Source organism: Patiria miniata, unplaced genomic scaffold, assembly GCF_015706575.1.
Source record: "Patiria miniata isolate m_02_andy unplaced genomic scaffold, ASM1570657v1 HiC_scaffold_3, whole genome shotgun sequence".
Classification (NCBI taxonomy): Eukaryota; Metazoa; Echinodermata; class Asteroidea; order Valvatida; family Asterinidae; genus Patiria; species Patiria miniata.
The window spans coordinates 37,626,611-37,653,478 of NW_024037069.1; the positions used below are offsets into that span (position 1 = coordinate 37,626,611).

Consider the following 26,868-nt stretch of genomic DNA (forward strand, 5'->3'; position numbering starts at 1 on the left):
ATGGCGCAGATTACGAGACGCAAGGAGCCTGAGAAGTCTCCAGGAATACATTGGCTATGTCTCGCTCTACTCTGCACACTACCTTTATGTCTTGCAACGACAGAAGATGATGCCTGTCACGTCTGCGAGTGTGACAGTTTTAAGAAAATTGTAAACTGCAATGGAAAAGGTCTGAAATCGATGCCAAACGGAATACCACATGACACAACCTTGCTGTAAGTTAGCTCGTGTGGTTTTAAATCAGTAGTAGGCTTATTTCAGTATAGTACACCTGCACCCTATCCATACATGCAATTGCATATAATAGCCGCGAAAAGTTAGTATCCCTATGAAGTTTGATTTTTTTTTCCGAACGAATTTTCAAAGCTGATGATGTCGTTGAACGGTTTTCTTTTAATTTAGACTTCAGAGCCAAAAATGTCATTGACAATTAAGAGATTTGTATGTTGCTTCTTCATGCTTAAGCTGAATTTAGACTTGGCCCATGTCGCCGGTGTCGCGCCTGCAGCTAGTCTTTGCAGTATGCGTACACGTACACACACTGAAGTGGTACGCGTATTATATGGCACGGTTGCACTCTGAGCACGACGTTGATGTGCATGGAATGAATTCAGGGCTGGATTTCGAAGGCAGTGTGGATTGTGGATATCGGCTTACGTTCGTCTGGACACAAGCGTCCCTCTCCTAATTCCAAAGCTGAAGTGAAACAAAAATGATAACGTAGCCTGGAGCGATTGGTGTTTTTTCAATGTCTCATTATTTTTTTAGGGTGCACCCCCCTTTAAAGTTAGCAGAATCATTTGAAATTACTCGGAAAATAAATGTAGGCCTACCCACCGATTTAATGACCAAAAAACACTTGCTCAAAGTGAAGATAGGACCTTTTTTATCATATACCCTGTGAAACTATCCCGCCTAAAATTGTAGTTCAATATAAAAAGTGCCATTCAAGATTGTAATGAATAACAAAATATAACCCTTTTTGGGTAGAAACCAATGAATTTAAAATTGTAATGTGAATATAAATTTAATGTATGCACTAATGCTGCATTAGGCCTACAACTCTTATGTTTTCTTTCCCAGCTTTTTTCCATAGAAATCTGCAAAGTAATATACTTGGAGTTATCTATATACTTGTATAATTAGCGACTTTTATCGAAATTTCTTGAAAATCCTGTTTTTTTTTCTACACAGAAAGTTCAATAAAAATGAGCTGACAGCACTGAAGACAAATTCATTCCGGAACCATACGTGGCTTGCTATGTTGTAAGTAGGCTTATTACAAACCGTAAAGTTGTGTCTGCCAATGAACAGCCTAGACCTAGGGTATAGCCTACGTGAAACCTTGTCGCCCCCAGTCCCCCCCCCCCCCCCCCCCCCACTGAGATTTAGAGTTTCTAAAAAAATTATCATTGATCTACATGACGTCCCCCATGAAATGTTCCAGCCCCCCCCTCCCCCAGCGCCCACCCTTTCCCTCCCCCACTGAAAAATTCATGGCTACGCCACTGGTCCCGGTTGACCATGCAGACCATGGCTCGAACTGTAGTGTGATCCGGTACACTCGCTGGCCCCGTTCAGCTGTTGCTTCCCCGTGACTGTAGCGGTCCGCTTCCGCTTCATTCCGGCCGTCTCTGCGAAGCGATAGCTCGTACCGTGCCCACTCGGTTCAGCTAGAATCTTTGGCTTACTTGGTTCCCCCAGTTAATGTTGTGAGACTCCGTCACCAGTGTTGAAACCAAGGAAAAGCCTGACCAGTAAAGTCACTGTGTGAAAGCTCTGTTTCCCGCCAAATTCGTTATCATAGATAATAATGTTGATTCTAATATAAAGTTAATGAACTAATAAGGAATGCAACAATAATTTCAGGAATGAATTGCAGGGCAGCTCCGCAGTGGCGTAGCCAGGAATTTTTCAGTGGGGGGGGGGGGGGGGGGGGGGGGGGGGGGGGGGCTGGAACATTTTATGGGGGGCGTCATGTAGATCAATGATTTTTTTTTAGAAACTCCAAATCTCAGTGGGGGGAGGAGGGCGACAAGGTTTCATGGGGAGCTGTCCCCCCCCCCACGTTTCATGGGGAGCTGTCCCCCACCACCCCCCCCCCCCCCCCCCCCACTGAGATTTTGAGTTCTTACGCCACTGCAGGTCATACAGTTAAAGTTTATGTAAACTTGTATGAAAAGTCAAAGAAAAGTAACTCCCATGATCTATTTGACACCAAGTTTGTGATAACTTGCCGGTGACGTCCTAAATAATTATCCAGACAATATGTTTATTTTGTAACATTTTATGTTCGTCTGTCGGTCTTCTATGCTGTTATGTTTACTTTTAGGTACCTTCATTGGTACTATGTTTAATTAACCTGTTCATTTGTTTAATTAAACTAATAACGCACATATAGTTGCCAAATATGGCACTGACAAGTTTGAAGTCGGCAATTTCGTCTTTAGAAATCTGGGTACGTCGGGTTACCGTACACACAGTTGTCCTGGAGACAACAGTATCAAAGTACAAAAAGTCGTACGCAAGAGCTCCCCAGCAAGTATCGCTGACGCCATTATGACTCCAAAATGTCTCACTGTGTCACACAGTGAAATAACTAAACAGCGTCGTTGTATTGTGAACACATAAAAGCATTTAAGTCGCGTTCTTCCACACTTTCTGCAAGGCGACATAGCCATGCATTATGCAAGTGGATTGTTTACTTTCGTTTTGACGGGGACTTTACTGAATAGAGTCTGGTGACTGTACATATAAATGTCTTTGAATAAAAGTCGAATCGTTCATTCATGTGCACTTGTTATGCAAAGCAGGGGCAGTGGTTCAAGGATATCTATGCTGACTTGCATAAAGTGTGCAAGAACGCGACTTATATGCTTGTATGTGTTCACAATACAACGACGCTGTTTAGTTATTTCACTGTGTGACACAGTGAGAAATTATGGAATCATAATGGCGTCAGCGATAATTGCTGTGGAGCTCTTGCGTACGACTTTCTGTACTTTGGTAGTGTTGTCTCCAGGACAATTGTGTGTACGATAACCCGACGTACCCATATTTTTAAGACGAAATTGCCGACTTCAAACTTGTTAGTGCCATATTTGGCAACTATATGTGCGTTATTAGTTTAATTAAACAAATGAACGGGTTAATAAAACATAGTACCATTGAAGGTACCTAAAATATGGCGTATGGTGTAAAATGGCATTAAAAATAGAGCCTAAATTAAGCAATGATGGCCGCTATACAAAAAAATGGTCATAAGCCAGTTAGTCCACACGCGTGTATACATGGGTATGTAAACACGGGCAATCGCGGACTAGGGACAAAAGGGTTAGGGCACAAACAAAGGGTCCACGATTGATCGATAGTCCACGATTGAAATTCGTGTACAAAACCAATGAGAACTGGTGCTAAAAAGTAGGAGTACAAACAAAGGAATGAGGATAAGGGACAATAGGGGGTCCACGATTGCCGGTGTTTCTTTGCGAAAGCAGTGATATTGTTTTGACTATGTTTCACAGACTTACATGTGCACAAACTGGATTTTGACCGTTTCTCAAATGGCCGTCGTTTCTGAATTTAGGCGGTATTTTCAAATGCCACTTCAACCATATTCCGCCAAAGACCTTGTAGTTAAGGAATATCTTAAAACAATTTCAATATGTCTCCTCAATTTTGAGAAATCTTCGTCTGGTGAAAAAGTGTAAACTTTTTTGGGGCCACCCGTACACTGCGTTGCTATTAATTACCTTGTATTCGCTGTGCATGTGTTGCCTATAAATTACCTCATTTACACTGCGTTGCATATAAATGATGTTTACGTTCGTGTTTTAGAGGTGCTAATCATCCCAAAGTAAGAACTTTTTCACAGAAATGTTTACCCCTAAAAGCGGTAATGCAACTATTTTTTTTGGCGTTGAAATAAAACATAAGAAGAGGTTTTCCTGGCATTTTCAAACGTTTTCCTTTCCAATTCAACGATTTTTACATTCGAATTCGTCCAGCAAAATCAATTTAGTGCAATTTCAATATTTAATTTCGTCCTTTTTTCATACAATTTCGATTTTGGTAGAGGCAAATTCAAACCATGAGCTGACATATTCGTCCAGGAGTATTCGATTTCGTTTCGTCTACGCCGAACCGTGATATTCAGAAAACTGATGCCCCCAATTTAATCCAAACTTTGTTTACTTTCGTCATACTTCATTGTGACATCTTCAGTAGAAGGCATACAGGCCGCTGATAAGAATAATTTTCCACTTTTTTTAGTTTCTTCATAAATTTATTGTTTGTTTCTTTTGCTTTTGTCTTCTTAAAACTGCGTTTGAATCAGTTTTGGGCATACATGTTACACAGAGAACGATGGGCTCTCTTAGTTTGTGGCAGTGGCGCACCCAGGATTTGTTTTTTTGGGGGGGGGTTCATAAAAATTATTTTTTATAAACTTGTTAAAAGTTGAATTTTTTCAAACAATTTTGCGCCAAATTTTTGGCCGCAGAAAAAAAAATTGGGTTTTTTTTTAAAGGGCGGCCTATTTGGGTTTTTTTTGAAGGGCGGCCTATTTTGACGTTGGTGACGCCACTTACACCCCTATTATACTACTCGAACAAAGGACACATTCATATAACCAAGGCCAAATCGTGGGACTAAAAAAAATGAAAACTTCTTCGGGGGGGGGGGGGGCTAAAGCACCCCGAGGCCTCCCCCCCCCCCGGTGCACCACTGGTTTGTGGCATTTTCTTCTTTCATTTTAACACTATGTTTACTGTTTCAAACATTTAAAATTATGTTAGAAATTATGTTTTGTTGTTCTTGGTCATATATTTATTTGTTTTTCTGGTAACTGCTCTGATTTGGGAAAATCTTCTAGTCTGATAACATCATGCGAACGAATGTGCCAAATGGTGTTCATTTCTGGACTCTGATGGGTACTTTGAGTTGTGTGAACATTTTTAGGAAAAAGGACGAAATTTGATTTGGGGGTCCAAAATTGCCTTTTCTTTTGATAACTGCTAGGAAAATCATCTTGATCTGATAACATGATGCGAACAAATGTTCCAAATTGTGCTCGATGACATAATGAAAATACACACACACCAGACTAGTTTACGCATAACACACGTTTTAAATTGATTGACAGACGAATTTAATCTCTGAATGCTGTCATTATTTTAGCAATAGCTAAGGCGAATTTGGTCTGTAGCAACGAATACTCTTATTTTACGAAAAACACGTGAAATTCCTCCACGACGAATGTGAATATTAAAATTGGTGAATCGGACTGAAAACTGTTTTAAAGTAGCCGAGAAAACTGAAATTGATTCTTTTTATTTTGAAAACAAATCACATTTATTGAAGAGCGCCGGAGGCAATTTTAAATTAATCTGTAGTTATGCTGTGCTGAAGATAAAAAAAAATATCAATTTTTTCAACCAAGTCATAAACCAACTCAATTTTTTCCTAATAAGAAGTTTAAACTTGTTAAAACGGCATATTCAATGCTTGTTTAATTATCTGGGGAAAATGCGCAATAAGGTGACCTTTTTGTATTTTAATCAATGCCAGGTATTTGGCGAACAATCAGATATCTGCCATCGAGTCAGGAGCTTTTAGCGGCCTTACCAGCTTAATCCGCCTGTAAGTTTTTTTTTATGCAATGTCCAGAAACATTTATGTTGTTACTTGCCGTGCAGTTTTCTATACCAGTCATAAAATCTGTTAAGTATTACGCCCTTTGATGCAAACAGACAGATAATTACTATTGTGTGTTCACGGGTTACTGCCTGGACTATTTGCAAATTTTCACTCAAAGTCGATTTTTCCTTTTAAATTCAGTTATCGCAAGAGAGACTGATGCCCAGAGGTACGAGTTGAAGATGTCCATGAATTTAAAAAAAAAAAAAAAATTCTTAATGTTTTATTCTGTTTGATTCTGACATCTCATATTTTTGACGCTGCACCAATAGGCTAAAGCTGCTTACAGTTTTCTATAGTTTTCTCATAGTAATGATTGTTGCTTTTGAGATTTAAAAATGCCATTGAATTAAGGCTACACTGGCAGTTCAGCCGCTGACAATTTGTATACCTAGTCTAGTAAAATGGGGCAACATAATAAACAATCGACTTAAAGTTCTCAAAGTTATTGAAAAATTTCCTTAGAATGGGGGAGGGGCGTGCCCCGACCCCCTATAGCAGGGGCACGCCTTCATTCAATATCACTCCCCCCCCCCGTCTCAATGCGATTATATGATTATTAGGAACCTCTTGACCGGTTTTCGATTTCCATGCGTAGTACCTAATGTCAACATGATTACTTATTAAACCTTGTAGGGATCTGTCAATGAATGGGCTGACGGAGTTGACTCCAGACATGATGAAAGGTGTCGGTGGATCTGTCATTGGGTAAGCCTTAATAAGCCTTACGATGCGAAATTAAAAGCCGAGAGGTTCGCAAGTCCTCATCTGAGCCGTGAAGATAGTTGGGTCCCCTCCCTAGCCTCTATCAAACCAATGACAAACTTTGAAACACCGTTGGATAAGTTGGATCAGGATTCCAGCCCTACAGGCAGACTGCCGACCAAGGCTAAGTTCTACCTATACCCAGGTTTGTGATCAGTTGTCCCTCTCGTAGGCAGACTGCTACGCCAAGGCTAACGAGTTCTACATGCCAAAACACCTGGTTTAGGCGACAGGGGCCCGCCTATACCCTCTGTCTTGTAAAAACAGGGTCAGCGCGAGAAGACAGGATTTGATTAGGAGAGGCTAATGGGGAGACGCCGTGCTATAAATGGGACACTTCAGTGAGAATGGAGCTGCTCATTTCACCATTCGATCCCAGCACATCATAAACCCATTTGATGGCCGACTTGATGATGATGATTTCTTAACTTAATGTTATAAGTATGCTCCCCTCAGCGATATCATAACCGAGACAAGGTTTTAGGGGCTTTATATATACACAATCTTGAAATGTCACTTTCGAAAGGCTGGGGATCTTCTTATATAGTGCAGTGATGGGGAACTGCATACAACAAGTATGCAGTTCCCGGCAACGTGCATTAACTTGTACATTATGCCCATTTTACGCCCATTCTCACAGTATCACTGTTGAATTGACCGGTAAAGGGTGTCAGGTAGGCCGTATTTTAGATATTTCATCATTTTAAACCAGATGCAGGTTTGGTTAGGAAATTATGTTGATGTTTATTTAAAAAAATGGGGGAAATTATTGACGGCCATTGCCATTGCCATTGATGTGACTGTCAATACCCCTCCCCCCCCCAAAACCCCAAAAAACAAACAAACAAACAAACAAACAACAAACAAACAAACCCCAACAGCCCAACAAACAAACAAACAACCCAACAAACAGTGGGGTTGAATGTCCCACGTCCCTTGTACTAACGTTAACATTACACCCTCTTATAAACTACAGGGAAAGAGTAGCTAGCTGGTAGAAGCGTATACTACTCAAAAGCCATGTAGGAACGAGGTATCTATTACGTTTATTGTCTTATGATTCTATCAGTCTTTTGGGAAGTATGTGTAATTAAACGGCATATTTTCCTTTTTCTTTTGGGTATGACAGGCTTGACTTCAGCGCATCTAATAATAGTATCAGAAGCATCAGCCCATACACATTTAGTGGAGGTTCCTCCTACATTCGTGTGTAAGTATAGTCGTTATTAAGTTTCACAACAGACGTTACAATAATATACAAATTATGAATGTTTGTGAGTGCAATGGTACGAAAATTTCATGAGTGACAGATGAAATGTTCCATTCCACGAGGCGAATTGACCGGTAAAGGGCGTCATTCCTCTTTGTCACGTCCAATGGCTACCGGATGACAGACCAGCCATGCCGCCCTTGTCCACGTATGCAGTATGCATCTGATCGCCTGGTCTGGGCTACTCAACGTCCCCCATGATGGATTAGGAAAATGATGATGATGAAACATTGGTTAGCCCATAAATATTTCATTTTCGTCCTGGATGTACGGTATTTGAAATGAAACGCGGTAGCGGTTTTTCTTACAAACTTTTCTTTAATGCGAAATAAAAATATTCAAATGCATGTATTTATTGATTTGATAGAAAAATCTACAACAACGAGTTGTTGGAGATTCCCTCAAGGCTCTTCTATCGTCCAGGCCGAGAACATCACGTACTGACTCTGTAAGTCTGGTAAAAGTTATCTTATTATTATCTTCTAGAGGATGGGGAAAAAAAAATGGGAGGTTGGTTGGCTGGTTGGTTAGTAGTCTTGGCCCAAGATTGATAATGCTCAATGCAGAGCATCGATGGTGATTGTTGTAGAGCGCCCTCGCACAATTGTCCATGGCTAGTGAGAGCAGGCAAACTGGTCTAATCGTGTCGTTAAAGGGCGCACAATCCGCTATCGATCACTACCGTCTTCTATCTGGTTAGTGTAATCAATCCTATCACTAACAAAATTGTTGTTTATTGGCAGAGATGCTCATATGAATTTTTCTTTTTTACAGGGACTTCAGTGGAAACAAAATTCAACATGTGGCTGCCGATGCATTACTCGGAGTGAAAGGCGTACAAGAGGTGTAAGTATAATCTTATGTTTTATTTCAATATCAAATAAAATAATGTTGATATGCAATTAAAGGGAAGATACAATATTTGCAAACATTAAAACAAAATGATCAAATTATCACAAAATGCCTGACGGGATTGTTAGGGAATGACAGTCTAAAGCATCCTATAAAATCGTGGCTCCTGGTGTGCTGACAATTTCAAGAAAACTGTTTTTTTCCCAACGCTGGTCGGCCCGGCGACCACCTTTGGAGAAAACTGACTGTTTTTTTAAACTGCTCCTATTGTTCACATTTAGTTTGCCGCACTTTCTTGCAATTGATTACTCACCTGTGAAGTGGTACAAGCGTGCTAGACTGATTCTCTGATCTTACCATTCCCCAAAGTCTATACATTGCTCCGTTTCATCTTAAGTGGGGTCAGGGAACCAGACTACAAGAACATGGTTGGTTTTCTTGGATTCCCAGCATCTCCGGACCCGAAACGTGAAACAATATTTGCTATTACATACTTATCCTCCCATCCATTTATTTTTGAAAATTGCAGCAAAAGCAAATGTTGTACATTCCATTTAAAGGTATAAGTATGAAACGTGGGGCATTAGATGAGACCGACAAATAAGTGTTCTTCGTTGATACATATTTTTGACATGTGGACATAAACCTAAAAATTGATTGACAATCTGTTCACCGTGGAAAGATGGTCACGCCAAGATTTGAAATATAATTGACCTATCGCGGTAGAATCTCGTCAACGCAGCTTGTGAAATATTGTCAAATATATACATGATTATACAAATGGACGCGGAACGTGCAAAATCTGAGACAAACAAATAACCATAGGGTTGTCTAAGGGGCGTGGATAATTCGCAAACCGCGGTAGGTCAATTGCCAGTAAAACATTTTTCTTTTCTGATTCTGCTGACTGCATGGAACCTATTAAAACAATCAAGATAACGTCTTCTTCTTTTTCTTAGCGGTGAAAACGAATTTTATTTTCGTCTTGAATTTTTCATATTCTGTACCTTAATATGTGAATTACTGTTCAGTCAATTTTGAAAAAAAAACACCATAATTCAAATTTTGACTGGTTCACTGCCCAATAGGGTTGTGCATTCATGTACTCTGCTTGTCTGTCATCAGTGTGTGTCAGTGGTGCAATAAGAAGGTTTGTAGTATCTCGTGAAATTAATTGAAATATGCTAAAATCTAATTTTGTTTCGTACTAGATTTCTAAGTTCCAACAACATTGCATCTCTGCCCGAAGACCTGTTTGCCAACGTTACTGTGTTCGGCACCCTGTAAGTTATTGTAGGTTCATTGTATAAACTTCACTCAAAGATCTTTTTTTTTTCCTGGTCAAATAATAGCTAAAATTAAAAAATAAATGTACTAACAAATCGCATGGTGCGGATCCAGAGAGGGGTTTGGGGGTCAAGCCCCAACCCCCAGCTCTGACTCTATTTCTTAAAAAATAGATTAAAAATATCATTTTGAATCATCTGAATTATATTCTTTTTTTCACAGAGATCTGTCTTCAAACGATTTGTCAAGCATCCCGGATGGACTTTTGCGTTTTCAGCGGAAACTTCGAACTCTGTATCTCCACCAAAACTTCTTTAGAGTGCTCAGAAGGGAGATGTTTGTTGGACTTCAGAACTTAAGGACTTTGTAAGTGTTATTACACGTGAAAAAAAACAAGAGTCAATATTTTCACCGACAGCACATTTTTAAAATAAATACATATTCTTACCTTTTGTTATATCCTTAGAATATGTTCACATTACAATTTAACAACCTTCTAAAGCAACAAGCTGAATATTTGTGAACTAAAAACATCGATAATATAAGTTCTCCCGGCTATTTTCATTTAAATTCATCAAGTCTAACAATCAGTTTCATCCGAGAAACTTTTTGCACGCTTTTACCAAAACCAATTTAGTCATTTACCATTTAATTTCAAAGTTTGGTCACCCTCTTTAAACACTGGGTCGAGAATATTCGTCATTGCAGATCAAATTCGTCTAAGCTGTTAGCAGCATTCAGACATCGAATGTGTGATATCAATTAATTTAAAACTCTTGTTAAGTAAGTCTGGTTGTTTTCCTAAGTACTATTTGGCTCATTACCAAAACAGGGTAGTAAAGATTACTAAGATCAACAAAGCAAAATGCTTTAAATAAATAATCGAAAAAAATAAGTGTCAAAATGAAAGACGGAAAACACGAATGGAGACTCTTAAAATGTCCTCGTATATGTTATTATAGGTTTTCCCAGCTATTTTAACACTTTTATCACACAAATTCCCTATATTGATACTTTAATTTCGTCCCCGAACATCGCCAAGCTCACTTCTCAATTTGAATTTCAGAAAGCCACCACTAGATTTCATTTAAGGTTCAGTATAATTCAAATTGTTAGCATTCCGATTCATCCAAAATCTTTGAAGTTCGTCTCGTGAAGCCATCGGCGTTGATTTGACAAAGCAAATTCGTTTTTTGTCAATCGTTTTCATGTTGTTGTCATTACTTTTCGTCCCTGGTGACTTAAATCGTATACGATGCGCCCAATATTTAGACTTATTTGAAGAATTATGCGAATTAAAACAATGATAACTCAACATATATTTCCTTATATGTATAAATAAAAGTAGTTTGCTGTAAGGCGTGAATTATTATTGCTGTGTTTCACAATTAACATTCGAGTCAAAAATTGACATTTCACAATATGCACCGAAATGACATGGACACTAAGCATTAAGTTCAAAAACCTTCTTAATGTTGTTTTTTGATAGACATACCTTATTTCTGTTGTTTTATTCATATACATATATTAAAGAGCAACATTACGAAGGTGTTTGATCTTAATGCTTAATTTCCATATGCTAAGCAAAGAGCATATTGTGAAAGTTCAATTTCTGATTTTAATGTTTATTGTAAAAGAAAACTCAAAATTTACCGCTATACTTTCATTTATAATGAAATATTTGTAACAAATTCAAATTTTATTAATGCGCAAACATTGCAAGTCCAAAGATTTGGCACATTTTTAATCGTAATGTTTTAAGTCACCAGAGACATTAAAACGAATGACAAAAAACGAATTTGCTTTTTCAATTCAACGCCGATTGCTTCACGAGACGAATTTCAAAGAATTTGGACGAATCGGAATGCTAAATTAAAGTATCGATATTGGGAATTCGCGTGCTATAAGTGTTAAAATAGCTGGAAAAACCTTAATTATGGTGCATTAGACGAGATTGATTTCTGAATAACAAAGTTTTGTAAAGACGAGACGATATCGAATACTCTGGGACACAAAGTGTTTTAATTTGCTTGAACTAAATTTGAAATTGTCTAACGAAAAGATGAAGTTAAACATTCGAGGTGCACTAAATCGATTATGCTCGACGATTTTGAATAATAGGATCGGTGAATTCAAACGATAAACGTTTAAAAATAGCCGGGAAAACCTATAATGACGTCTCTGTGATGTAACTCAAATGTGAATGGAAATATCAAAACCAAACTTGAGCTTTATAAGTTCACTTGCTGTCCATGCATTTTGTTTCCAATAATACCACTACCTAATATCCAAAATTCAAAGTAGAATGTTATAAACCTAACCTCTTGAAGTTTCAGCTAGGAAGATACCACACGTCTCGAAAAAACAGTGAAAATCATGCAAACCTTGTAATCACAAAACGCGATGTCATCATTTCTAACTCTTAATTTCCAAAATCACTCAACTAACTGATCGTTGGAAATCTCCTACATTTCTTGATTTCTTCTAAATGACAGCAAGCCCGACGGAATTATTTCACGGGGTGTTTAGTACCAGTACGATCTTTAAATCAAGTAAGCTTTTTGATGATAGTTCGGTAGGTTAATTTTGGGGTAAATGCAAATATATATGCCTTTAACAAGTCAAGATTGTGGTATCGATCAAAATGAAGAAGTTTTACTTCTTTTGTTTGCAGAATGATTGCTGACAACCCAATAACCGAAATTGATGAGCGAGTGTTTTCTGATACGCAGCTAGTAAACCTGTGAGTAGTCCTAGCAAGGAATTTGGTGATTAAACTCTTCACTTACTATAGATAACTTAATGGGACAGTTTGAATAAAAATGCCCCATATACACATCGCTTGGACCCAATTGGTGCAAATATCCACGTGTCCATTTGACCATAAGGTATATCAACTAGTTTGTGTTCTCGGTTTGGTTTCTTTGAATAGTTACTTGTTCAACGCGGAGTTGCGTTCAATTGGAGCCAGGCCGTTTATGACGAGAGCCAATTCGCTTCTGCTTGTGTGAGTTCCAATGAAAATGAAGTGCAAAAACAATTCTCTTTATGATTTTGATTACCAAACAGTATTCATTGAACTGTGTATCCGTTAAAAAATGGGTTTTTATATATATAAAAAAAAACCTTTTAAGATTGTTAATCCACATGCTTTCGTCTCAGATCTCTTTACGGTAACGACGTCGAAGTTATTGCTGATTCGGTTTGGCAAGATTTAGGACCTCGCTGCAACGTGTGAGTATATACTTTGCATAATTATTGCAGGACATTGAAGTGATTTAACATCGTACTTATATTTTGCTGTGTCGCAATTTACATGATGAGCAGTTTCATACTTAATTTGAAACTTATTTTCGGATTTCACCTCGAAATATAGCAGCTTTGTTTTTCAATTGCTAATTTCCTAGCGGTATAAAAAGTATTCACTTTACATTGAACAAAAGAAATCCACCGACGTTTAGTTATTGGATTCACAAAATTCGATAAGACCCAGTAATGTGACACGAGAACTCTCTTTTTGCAAATTTTGGTCGGTCGTTCTCATACGACCGACCAAAAGTCAATTTTGTTGATTGTTCATGTTGATTGTAGATTGTTGATGTTGATTGTTGATGTTGATTGTTGATAGTAATGTTGATTGTTGATGTTGATTGTTGATGTTAATGTTGATTGTTGATGTTGATTGTTGATTGTTGATGTTGATTGTTGATTGTTGATGTTCATTGTTGATTGTTAATGTTGGTTGTTGATTGTTGATGTTGATTGTTGATGTTGCTGTTGATTGTTGATAGTAATGTTGATTGTTGATGTTGACGTTGATTGTTGATGTTAATGTTGATTGTTGATGTTGATTTTGATTGTTGATTAGTGATTGTTGATGTTGCTGTTGATTGTTGATTGTTGATGTTAATGTTGATTGTTGATTGTTGATTGTTGATTGTTGATGTTGCTGTTGATTGTTGATGTTGATGTTAATTGTTGATTGTTGATGTTAATGTTGACTGTTGATGTTGCTGATGATTGTTGATGTTGCTGTTGATTGTTGATGTTGATTGTTGATGTTAATGTTGATTGTTCATGTTGATTATCACTTGATATGTGACGAAATTTGCGGTGATCGCTTCAAACCTAACATACATGATGAACTTAATGCAGAAAAGACCTGTGCGCGAAAAAAAATGGATGACGTCATCAGACCGGAAGTTATAAAGAAAAGACCTTTAAACCTTAAACAATTGCTAAAAAATCAACCGTGAGAGATATAATCAAGATTTGTCTATATATAGCAGAGTAAATATAGCTCTGGATACAATGACGTCATCAAGTGTCATATTACAAGCAAATAAATATTTCCATATTTTATCTTTGAAAATCAATATAAAATCAACTGCTACAAATTTGATTTTGTTTTTTATGGCATTCGATAAAATATTGCAGGGTCTTTATTTTTAGTATTAAGTGCAAAATCACTTGACCCTTCCTTCCGGTCGAAACCATATCATCTTCCACTTTTAAATTATTAGGCACTTCCGGTTTTGATCGGAAGGAAGGGTCACGTGATTTTACGCGCACAAGATAAAATGAAGAGCAAAATTCAAATTCCGGTATGTCACGGTTGATTTTATATGGAATTTCAAAGATTAAATTTATTAAACTTTCAAGTGACGTCACGTGACCCATGATGACGTCATAATGACGTAATTACAAAAAAAGCACATTTTCTGTGGATTGTGCATTCATGCATTGACAATTGAAGTTCATATATGTTTTCATTTTGCCAAACAGTTCTAGAAACGAAAGTGTCTTGAATAAAAAAAAAAAAGTAGAATTCTTACAATAACAATAGGTGTTGGGCTTTGACGCCCAACACCTAACAAGAAAAGTGAACTCATAGAATAATAGTAGGTGTTGGGCCTAACGAGAACAACCTACACGTTACCATTGTGTTACCGTATCGTTGGTACACATCGTCGATGACACTTCGCCTTAAAGCGACATCACCGTCTCTCTGGGCCCGTACCGAAGTACTCCCCGTACGTGGAGTATTTTGGGTAGCGAGTAATTTGGAAAATAAGCATAGTAAACACCAAACAGAGTCTTCCTTGGAAAATGTTTAACGCAACCCAAAGCTAAAAAGGCACATCTTTGTTGAAAGGTTTTGCTTGATTTGTATTTTCGGTGTTGGCAAGTGTCCAATAAGGTAAAACAAAAAAAAAACTGATGAACTGTAGCCACTAAACTCGCAAGATAGTTCGATGACCATATCGCTGCTGTAAAAAAGGCCAACATTTTGTAGTAACAGAAAAGAACCTTGCAATCGTCCAACAGTTCGAAAGCTTGACGGAATAAAATTGAACGATAACATGATAATTATGCCATCATTCTTTCCAGATCTGTGTACTGTACAGGAAAGAAGCACCAATTTGTCAGAAACTTGGGAAAAGGGAACAATGGTTATCAAAATTCAAACCACACAACGAAGAAATCATTTGCTGATGGCGTGGTCAACCGGCTAGACGGGGCGCAACACGGCCGCGTCAACCGGTGGAGGTCTCGGCCCCGGCCAGTCGGGGTCGTGTTGCGCTCTAACTGATAAGCTTTATTTATCTCAATCCCCCCCCCCCCAAAAAAAAGGGGGGGGGGAAGACAGATGAGGATCACTTGCGTGTCGCCCACGGTAGATATCCAACAGCCTCCCTTACAAGTGGATGCCATTTTTTCCCCTCGTATCTTTTTTTTGTCGACGTGGGAGAATCGGAGAGAAAGAAAAAACAAGCAATTCACAACTCCTGTTGAATGTGGCGCTCGTTCAGACTGACCCCACGACAGGGTAACCGGGAAACGACTGGCGTAGATGGAGGAGACTGATCCGGTGTGGTTGTATCTCTCGCCTCGTAGTTTACGGACACTGCGATATTATACTGAGCATGTTTGGCAAGTTCGCAATCATTTTTTGCACGTGAGAAAAAAAACACTCGGCGTTTTTTTGGGGGGGTCAAACCTGCACGTCAAAAACGAACGGCTGACAACACCCGAGGGAATTCCCATGCATTAATGTCAATTAATACGGGTTTTGAAAGAAAAATAATTGCCAGAATTTTGTTTTCCCAGCGACCAGATGATATCTTCTATCCTGTATCTTCTATGGGTCCCCACCGGGCGCTCAAAGAAAAACATAAAAGCCAAAAATAATGAATGGAATATGCTAAATTTCCTAAATTTGTTCTCTAACTGCCTTAGAATGCATGAGAAGGTATCGTAGATTTTAAAATAATTTTCCGGGGGGGGGATTTTTCCGAACCCCTCAGCAGGGTGTGCCTTATAGCCTATGATCCACCCCTTATATCACCCCCCCCCCCCGTTTCCTGAGAGCTAGATCCGCCCCTGAATATTCTAACGGATCGTGTTGCAAGTGCTTTGTCTGTGTTATTTCATATACTTATGCAAACCATGCAGCAGACAAAAATATCTGCTGAACCAAAATGTACCAGTGTTCAACACTTTTGGTCCGTGTACAAAATGGTGTGAATGAGACATGTTGACCTGTAAGTGAAATGTTTCACTTTTTAGAGCTACTTTGTCGTAAACAGGTGTTCACAAGTTGATGGGTTCATTAACTCTGGGGTGTACTTTCCCCATTTGATGGATTTTTAAAAGGTGCAAAATCGTTGTTTTATTTTACCTTCATGCTGTATACCATTTCGGCTCAATAAATCATATCAACTATTCGTTGTCATAAGCCGGAAGATGGGGGTATTTTCCCCCTTAATCCTCAACTAACCGACGTGGGTCACGCGTACTAAATAAAAGTGGAGTTACAATTGGAGAGGCATTGCTGCACGCAGTGTGGTTTCAGGATCATTAATCACTAAAATTCCCGGTGTGTGAACAAGGTAGAAAGCTATTATTCTCCTTGCAACAATAACCAGACATGTCAAAAGGAAATACCACGGTATAGCTTGAGAAAAGCTCAACTAAATCCATGGTCATAAAAAAATCACAAGCACAATAACGTCGTAAAAATATCAACCTGCCATCTGTCAGTGGTATGATGTGGCTTTGAATCGCAGCCGTGAAAATAACAATACAATATAGATTCTATGTACAGAAAAATAATGGTGTTCACAGTTTAATAGTTCAGAAAGTGCATTCGGTTAACAGCCTTGTACTGTTGTAGTTATTTGTGTATACAAATTGACCAAAAACATGGATACAAAAATGTATCATAAGATGTTTTGAAAAACGACCCAGAAATTGTGAAGCTAAATCAGACATTCCCGTCCACGCAAATGAAGCACCTTGTGGCATGTGTAGAGGGCGCCCTCGACATTATTACGTAATATATGTCAAACGGAAATACGTAAAAAAATTACCCTTCTTTTGACGGTGCTCGATTGCCATCTTTCTCGTAACAAGTGCAGAAATTCAGTGTGTTCTTCGGTGTTCATAGGTCGATACGATTGCCAAATAACAACGCACGTCGATAAATTCGAAGGAAAGTCGAAGGTAGCGTTTAGGAAGCGCAAGTGCATATATGCATCATACTGGGTGAGTAAAAAAAATGAAACCCAAATGGCAGGACCAATTTTTACCTGTAGCACTTTCAAAATGTAGGATATGAACGCCTAGTCATTAAGCTTTCCTTTAGTACAAGAATCATTCAAATCACTTATGTACTTTTCAAGTTACGGAATTTTGAACACAACCACAGTTTTAAAGTTCTGTCCACGGATCACAAAAAAAGTAAATGTTCTTTCAGCAAAACGAAAACAATTCTCATGATGCATGTGCATTGTTTTCTTTTTGCTGATAGAACACTTACCTTTTTCGTGATCCGTGGACAGAACTTTAAATTTATGTAAGAGCGTTCGTGTTCAAAATTCTGTAACTTGAACAGTATATGAGTGATTTGAATTTTTGTTGGACTAAAAGAAAGCGCATTGATTGGGCTTTCATAATCTAGATTTTGAAAGTGCTACAGGCAAAATTTCATTCAAAAATTGGTCCTGTCATTTGGGTTTCGTTTTCTTACTCACCCTGTATAGTCAACATGGACAAGTGAATTCATAGGAAGTGATATGATAGTTCACAATGAGCAAGAATCCGTTGATGGTGTGAAAATACCACACGCGGTTCGCAATAAGCGATGATCTCTGTATGTTATCTCCTAACGTGTCATTCATAAAACTGATACTTTGCCACACACATCAACTCAAAATATGCATGTTTAAATCCATGTTTGACTTTTCAACATGCCGCCAGAGGGCTTTAACATTTGTTGACGTCACCTGTAAAATTGTTGTACAGTACTGCCTAGGCAGACACTCGAATCGTTGAAAGCAAGTTCGCATCTTCTGCCAATTTCAAATAATAAGGCACTTCCGGTTTCGACCGGAAGGAAGGGTCACGTGATTTTGCATTTAATACCAAGACTGAAGACCCTGCAATATTGTATCGATTGCCATAAAAACAAAATCAAATCTGTAGCAGTTGATTTTATATTGATTTTCAAAGATTGAATCTAGAAACCTGATACTTGATGACGTCATTATGACGTCATTACCAGAAAGTTCAAGAGCTATTTTAACTGTGCTATATACAGCCAAATCTTGATTATATCTATCACGGTATATTTTCTAGCAATTTTTGAAGGTTTAAAGGTCTTTTTATTGTAACTTCCGGTCTGATGACGTAATCAATTTTTTTTTCAATTTTTTTTCGCGCACAGGTGTTGTCTGCATTATGGTCATCATGTACATTAATTTTGAAGCGATTACCGCAAACCTCGCCACAGACATCAAGTGAAAATGCGTTTCTGACGTTTTTTTAACCTGCCGCTAGAGGGCGCTCCAACACTTCATGGCGTCAACTATTATTTTTTTTGAAAGGTCAATCCAGGAAGACACTTCAATCGTTACAAGCAAGTTCATATCTTTTTCCACTTAAAAATTATTAGGCACTTCCGGTTTCGACTGGAAGGAAGGGTCACGTGATTTTACGCGCACAAAATAAAATGAAGATCATGTATTACCATGTTGATTCCCGCAAATTTCAGGTTCCGGTCTCTCACGGTTGATTTTATATGGAATTTCAAAGATTAAATTTATTAAACTTTGAAGTGACGTCACGTGACCCGTGATGACGTCATGATTACGTAATTGCAAAAAAGCACATCTGCGGTAGGTTGTGCATTCATGTATTGACAATTGAAGTTCATATATGTTTTCATTTTGACACACAGTTCTGGAGAAGGAATGTGTATAGAAAAAAAACAACTAAAAATCCTAGCAAAAACAATAGGTTTTGGACTAAAGCCCAACACCTGAAAATAACTTCTAGCGCCCTAGTTACTAGCAAGGTTCTACTGAAAGACAATTTTGCTCTCGCAGGGCGGGTTATTTGTGCACAATATGAAAGACCTTGTTGAGACAAATACAGACGCCAATAACAATAGGTTGTGGGTTCATAACCCAACACCTAAACAATCGGAATAAAGTAGATTTCGTTCAAACAAAACATGCCAATTGAAAATTCGTTTTGGGGCGTGCATGGGGTATGCATCTTTTGGCATTCATACTTTATTTTACGCTAGCGTGCCAGCATAACTACACTCGACTGCACGGCATATCCTTTCTGTTTCTACAGAAACATCTTTTCATCAACAACGGACTCGATTATGTCAGTTGCGTCCCAAAGAACAGATTGATCTTGCTATCTATCATTAATCATCGGCTCATTCAATTTCCACAGATCCATTGGCAGCACACTCAGGAGAGTTCCTTTCACCAGGTCCGACCTCAATATGTAAGTCTCAATTAATATTCGGTTAGGGATCAATGTCCACCGATGTGGCACAAACTCAAGCAGCAATCTCAAGCGTTTGAGTGAGTTTAGTCGCATTATGTGTAGCGGGCATGATATAGTCAAATGCATACGCCGACACAATTAATTTTTACCGGTTATATGAATATAAAAGAGAGACTAAAGGGCCTATCTTGATCCGTTGTTGTAGACTTGCTTGACGGGACTTGCTTGACTTGACGGAACTTGACGGGACTTACTTGACTTGGAGACTTGACTTGACTTGATTTGATTTGTCGGAAAAAGTAAAACTAGCTTGGCGGAATTCTTTGACTCGGTGCTAAGGGAAACTTGAAGACTTTACATGAAGACTCTCAATGCTTTAAACAATGAGATAAAGACGACTGGACGAAAGGGGTCCAAAAGGATATGTCTATACTCCTTCTCTAGCTGTCAGTTGATAAATGTAAAAGCTGTCAACTGTACAGTTATAAAGCACTCGTGTCCTTCGTTCCTAAAGCAGGACAGAGGATGAATACATGAATATGGCAGGTTCAGTTGGATGGTTACAGAGACAGTTTAAACAGTGGAGCTGGTTGCTGCCAAACAACCTGTCTCTGTTAATTGCAGTTCAGTGGTCAAGTCAATATAAATATCAACTTCATAAAATACTTAGTAAATGGAATCTTCAAATAAGCAAAAGTCAAAAGTCCCTTTAAACAATAGGCTGTGTGTACCGTTGTCATGGTCACCAGCGCTGGTCAATGCCCTCTACCACTAGTGTGCATGCAGGTAGGTCTTACCCGGAAGTGAGTAAGATACCCCCAAGGACATTATACCAAGACCAATGCCTCAGGCATGACAAGGTTACACCTGTTGCATCATAACACTTAAAACAATTCAGGGAATACGAATGACTCATAATAAGAAAGTAAAAGTTGACCAGGATGGAAAATACCAAGATCCTGAATAATCAAATTAATCTTAAAACAAAAAGGAATATCGAAGATTGAAAACTTGAAACTTGGATATAAAGAAAATAAAGAAAATGCTAGCTACTGGAATAAACTAAACTAGATAAAACTTAAAAGGCTATGCTAGATATATCAAGTAAAATGAATACACTTATCAAATGATCAAAGAGAACTACAAATTCACAGAATTTGTACTAAGGAAATTATTCCTCTTTTCACTTAAATCAAAAGTAACTGGGAATGATTATTAGATGCTGATTGTCTTTCATATGCCAAAAAGTTAACTGAATAATCCAAGGATGTTCATAATAATAAATCATTATTTTTGTACTTGTAGTCCTACAAACTCTTCTTTCTTAAGTTCCACTTCATTTAGACTAGAGTCGCCACAAGTCTTTAGTACAAAAATAGCAAATCGGAGTACATAAACTTTCAGATCAATCATAGAAAATCAAACAATTTAGGGAATCGATCAATTTGGAATTTGTTCTACTTTCAGAGAACATGGCTACTTCTCAAATCAGGTTATGAGAAAATTAATGCATCAAACATTCAAAAGAAAATTGTGCTTGCTTCAAGAAATGACAACAACGAAACAATAAAAATGTCAACTGCAGTAAGAACTTCTCAAGTGGAAATTGGCCAAAGTTGGAATGTCTAAGAACTCAATATTCATCTATCAAGCTTAACAACACTCTCAACTTAAAATATAGTGATGGCAAAAAAGGAACATAATAGTAATAATAACAACATTATGACGACTTGGTCTAAACTTTGAGTAAAGAATAAACACTTTAACCTAGGAGTAAAAGTAAGATACAAGTATTATCAAACTCACCTAGAGCAGGACAGAGAATGTATATATGTATACCGCAGGTTCAGTTGGAGGGTTACAGAGACAGTTTAAACAGTGGAGCTGGGTGCTGCCATCTACCTGTCTCTGTTAATTGCAGTTCGGTGGTCAAGTGAAGGGAAAGTTCACTGGCCACCGAATTTATACAGTTTCTCCTCAAGGACTTTAGTGGTTGGTTGCAAGTCCTGCTACCAACCGCCCACACGAGCTGCCAAGCAACCAACCCATTTCCAAGAAAGTGCATGACCTAACTCTGGAGGACTTGGGAATTAGAAAAAAATGGGGGGCACAAAGTTCATCCTATTAGGCCAAAAAAAAAAAATTGGTCTCTGGTCAGACCGAAGTTCCTGAATTGATGCGGCGACGCAGGGTTTTTTTTTTTTTGGTTGGCTTTTTTTTTTTTTTTTTTCAAGCTTGAATTGTACTGACAAGATGGGTACTATTTTGCTTTTTTGTGTCCTCATTATACATTGGTGTCCTCCATAATTTGCCTTGGTGCCCTTTATCATTTGCCTTGGTGCAATTTCCCCATTTCTTGGTGCTCCTTGGTACAAATATTTGAGGAGGTGCAGCAATAGAGGGCGCTGTTGTAGCTTCCGTGTTAATTTGAAGGGGAAAAAAAAGGTTGACGCGCATGATTAAAATCGACGCGCGCGCTGACCAGAGACCGAGTATTTTTTTTTTTTTTGGCCTTACATAATTAACCACAGTCCTTGCCTCAGCCCTACCACAGTGAGCTGAGATTGTTTTGTGTTCATTGCATTTTCTGTATTAATGAAGTGCCAAATTATGAATTGCATTGAACCATAATTGTATCTACTCATTAAAACTATGCAGAAATTTGGTCGGGACTGATTTTGTTCAAACACTATCCGTGACGAAGGAGGAACGCAATCTATTGATTCGAGCCGGATTCAGCTGTGAAAAAACAGGCTATAGAACATATCAGTGCACTACGTGTCATCAGGGAACCTATGGAGGAGCCCCCGAGGATTGTACACCCTGTCCATCAGGTATGTTAAGCAATTTTTAAAATGAAATATTCCGCAGACGTCGTCGAGCAATGCACCCAAAATGGACCGATCCAGTAAGCCCCTCCCACTGCGCAGTGGGCAAATTAACACGTGCTCCTTTCCAATGCCACACTGCATTTTTCTGCCGCGCGCATCATACGCGCGTGCACGCGCATGTTGGACTTTTATGCACGCATGTCGGACGTAAATCATGGCTGTGATTGGTCAGAATACCATGGAGCGGTGCTTACTGGATCGGTCCATTAAAATGATATCCTTAACTTATCGAAAGGTATCGCAACACAAGCACTTTATTCCCTCTCGTACAGATCTGTTAATGCCGTGGTTTTGTTGCTTCTGATTAATGTTCTGTAACGAACAAGTTTGGATTCAATGACTGAACTTAATTGAGGATAGTACACGTATTAAATATACAAATAATAACATTCTAAGTCGGTCTCGGCTTCTGCAGTTTGCAAGCAAACCCAATCACTTTCATTCAAGATTTAAACTACTATTTACATTGTTGGAAATTGTGTAAATACTGTGATTAACCTTACGAAAAGTAATTCAGCAGAATTTACCAGAAAAAGCACTGCCCTAAAGCTTATTCTAAAATAAAAATGTAACAAAACTGTACTGAGCCTTGCAACATATTCGACAGGCATATAAATACAATAAAATAGTTTGTTTTGATGTCTCCTTCAGGAGGTTTTTTTCAAAACCGAACAGGACAAGTTGTGAAGAGAGGAGCAGACCTCAATTGTTTTTTCTGCAATAATGGCACATACGTTCCACCAGAAGCTCACCCTGGTAAAACCATCGGAGATTGCGTGGTGTGTCCATCAGGCACGGATACAAGCCGCCACGCAGGATTCCGCGCGTGTCCCTGTGTGTCGAATTACTACCGTAAAGATCGGTTTGGTGAATGCTTCGCCTGTCCGTTGCAAGGAACTGACTGTTCGGAAGAATATCAACATCTTCTGCCAGGATTCTGGTGGACTTGGGACTGGGGCTCAGTCGACAACTATCAATCTTACGAGAAATATGTACAAAATATCCTCATACATAACGAGAGCTACGACGAAAGCACGGTAAGGTTTAAAGGTGCCTTGCCAAAAGTTCATCCATGTCCAAGAAAAGAATCGTGTCAGAATGGGGGTGACGGAATAAATGCTACATGTGAATTTGGTTATGAGGATTTCTTGTGCTCTCAGTGCATTGCCAACTACTATTCTTGGTTTAACAGATGCTTTGAATGTCCCAGATGGTATGTGTTTCTTTTAGAGATTGTGGCTGCTCTGGTAGTTATTGTTGTTTTAATCATCATCGTAATGTGGGACCTTCGAAGACATCGGCGTAGAGGGCGTTCTGCCATCAACGCGTTGTTCTCCAGATTCAAGATCGTACTTGGTTTCTATCAGATCATGGGCGAAATATTCGAAGCACTGGATGGGATTCATTGGCCACAGGCACTTACTAACATTGGTTCATTTTTCCGATTGTTAGAGGTGAATATTGCGCAATTGATCGTTAGCCCTCGATGCTACTTCCCAAATTTCACATACCCAACTATTTACATAGAGTTTATAACTGGTATGAGCTTCGTTGTCTTTGTAGTGTTGTTGGCACTGATTGTGTACGGTTGCAGGAAAAGTTACCTGAAAATGACCAAATTGTCCAAGGAGGTTTGCAACAATATTTTGGCTCAAACTAAACAAACCTGTTACCTGGTTGTGGTTATTCTTCTGTTTGTCACATATCCAAGCGTATCGAGTGCCATTTTTACCTTGCTGCCTCCTGGATGTGACGAGTTCTACCTGGATGACACCGATCACTTCAAAGTCCTGCGACTCCGATCGGACTACTCCATCGACTGCGAATCAAATCAGCATGTCAGCTACAACTACGCCGCCGAAGTGTCCCTGTGTTATGTTGTTGGCCTTCCCTTGGCACTGTTCCTCATGTTGTGGGCGAGTTGTCGAAGCAACAAGGGATCTGATCAATGTTCCTCTGCACCGTCAGATGATTGCAATGCTGGGCAGCCCTTGTGTGACGTTGCAGCTCAAAATTATCAGCCAGATAGTTTGAACACCTGTCATTCAAGAGGTTGTAGTGAGACGGATCAGTCTGGTTACCAAAACGAATCTGATCTTGATCCTAAGTCAGATACCGAACTTTTGTGTCACGCCAATTCTGAAGAGATAAATACTTCTGAAGGTACCGGTGTGCAATCTGAAGATGTTGAACATGATGACGTGACAAGTTCCTCTCTCCCCGAGTCGGACCGAGAAAAGACTGACGACAATAAGATCACCTGGGTTAGTTTCTTGTGTGAGAACTACAAGGAGCAGTTCTGGTATTGGGAGATTGTGGAACTTGCTCGCAAAGTCCTCCAAGTTGTCTTCGTTCTGATGTTCAATGCTGATGATCATTTCACGCTCTTTGCTACCATTGTCTTATCCGTGGCCTTTCTTATCGCCCATGCTTACTTGAAACCAATGAAGGATGCGGCAGAGCACCGTCTTCAGATGTGTTCCCTGACTACCATCTTCCTGAATCTGTCGGCAGCATCTTTGCTTCTGTTACCAAATGAAGAGAACCAGTCCAGCGATGCAAGAAAGGAATTTCTGGTCGTCTTCCTGATTGTTATCAACCTGAACATAGTTGCCTTTGTGGCAGGTGATTTGAACTATTTAATTTTTTTTTAAATTAAGAAATTTGGTTTAGAATAAGTTAGCTTATAATCCAGGTCGTTCGCTCCAAACACCACTTTCGTTGATATAGGAGCCATGTCAAAGTATAATCCGTTACAAACCAGAATACCACATTATTATTGTTTTAAATTAAACTTACAATTTCCGATGACATAAAACTTTTAAGTCGGATAAAAATACCGTATTATGGCAAACTCATGGATTATGTTTCCTCATTTTGATCACCGATTGTTTTTACTACCAATCCAATTACTCCAATTCATTTGTATTTTTTAGGAAGCGCCGTTTGGACCTTAGTGAAGGCTGTATGGAAGACATCCTGCTGCAGTCGTGCTTTTGCATGCATCGTTGTCATTGGCCGTCTGATACCGCACCCAAACCGGTCGCGATCCCGTAGACCAATCAACGCATCGCATACTGAAGGAGAAACGACTCTAATTAGTGGCAGACCTGTTTCTGATACTATTTATGGGTCTGTGTAAAATCATCATTCTACAGGTGTATCATAGGACAAATCTCATATGTCTGAAAAAAATAATTCCCTGAACAATACGTATATATTTTTTTACTCTCGAGGAATATTTTGTATGCATCTTTCTCTTAACAAGTGGTATTGTTCACGTGATGTCTACTCATTTTTTCGTAATAAGTAGAATTTCCTTACACTCATCTTGAATATAAGAAAAATCGATTGCAAATTAAATTGCAGTATTCAGTTGAAGGGCAAGGATTTAATGTCCCAGCTATTATAGGGCTAACCCCGAAAAAAATATGCAATTAAACTCAACAATACAAAAATTATTTACATTTGAATGAGACTTTGAGAACAAAATTCAACCCGTGTTTGGGAATAATTACCCAAAAATATTGCGAAGCATTTGCGACACAACGATAAATATGTTCTAGAACTTTTGACTGGTTCTAGACCCCATTTAGAGTCAATAACGCAGGGGCCGGGAACCAGTCGGATGGCAGGATGATCTGTTTGTGCGCGTTAGTCTGTAGGGCTAGACGTTGTTATGATGAATACGCGACAACCCGCCGCCGCCGCGATACCCGCCGCCGCAAGAGGACGTTATCACGATCAACCAATATCACCTGGAACTGCCAGTAACAACGTCTAGGGAATCTTGTAAAATCTTGGCAGTTTGTGGGTGAGGCTGTATCCAAATCAGCTGTCTAGAGCTAGGCCTAGGTTTGAAAATACGCGGGACGCGCTGACAATAGACGTAGCCGTAGTTCTGGTTCGGACACGGCCTTATATTTGTTGGTCGTGACAACGCCCTCTCGCGGCGGCGGGTTATCGCGTATCAAATCATAACAACGTCTAACCCCTAGAGTATGCGCGTACGCAAAATCAACCAAGAAATGCTTTATGTACACGTTCACAATTTGAAAAAAATATCTTTAAAAAATACAACTTGTAAATTTGTAAGAAGAAAACACACGGACAACGCGACTTTAACCATCGAAAAGCTTACAACATTATGGTACTTCTAAATTTCACTCGTATGGTCTCCCTTTCTTCGGCGAACTTTCAAAATGAATAACATTTCCGAAAAAAGCAAAAGGAATTCGATTAAAATTTTACAGTTTGCACTGGAATAGAGATCGTAGATGTATGATAATTTGCGTGAAA

At 38.9% G+C, this 26,868-nt stretch overlaps 1 protein-coding gene across 1 annotated transcript; it reads left to right on the forward strand.

The window, feature by feature from the left end:
• Positions 1 to 26,271, forward strand: LOC119736790. Its single transcript, XM_038210799.1, has 15 exons — positions 1 to 215; positions 5,569 to 5,640; positions 6,334 to 6,405; positions 8,100 to 8,180; positions 8,507 to 8,578; positions 9,796 to 9,867; positions 10,094 to 10,237; positions 12,546 to 12,614; positions 12,804 to 12,878; positions 13,034 to 13,105; positions 19,622 to 19,675; positions 22,337 to 22,512; positions 23,221 to 24,532; positions 24,629 to 25,194; positions 25,506 to 26,271. Exons 1-15 carry the CDS (start codon positions 1 to 3, stop codon positions 25,709 to 25,711), a joined length of 3,258 nt encoding a protein of 1,085 aa, XP_038066727.1. The 3' UTR covers positions 25,712 to 26,271.
• The last annotated feature ends 597 nt before the right edge of the window (positions 26,272 to 26,868 follow it).

Coding starts and splice junctions, on each gene's coding strand:
- LOC119736790 (XM_038210799.1), top strand. CDS start 1: ATGGCGCAGATTACGAGACGCAAGGAGCCTGAGAAGTCTCCAGGAATA. Junction 12,615..12,803: donor GATACGCAGCTAGTAAACCT/GTGAGTAGTCCT, acceptor TTCTTTGAATAG/TTACTTGTTCAACGCGGAGT. Junction 22,513..23,220: donor TTGTACACCCTGTCCATCAG/GTATGTTAAGCA, acceptor TGTCTCCTTCAG/GAGGTTTTTTTCAAAACCGA.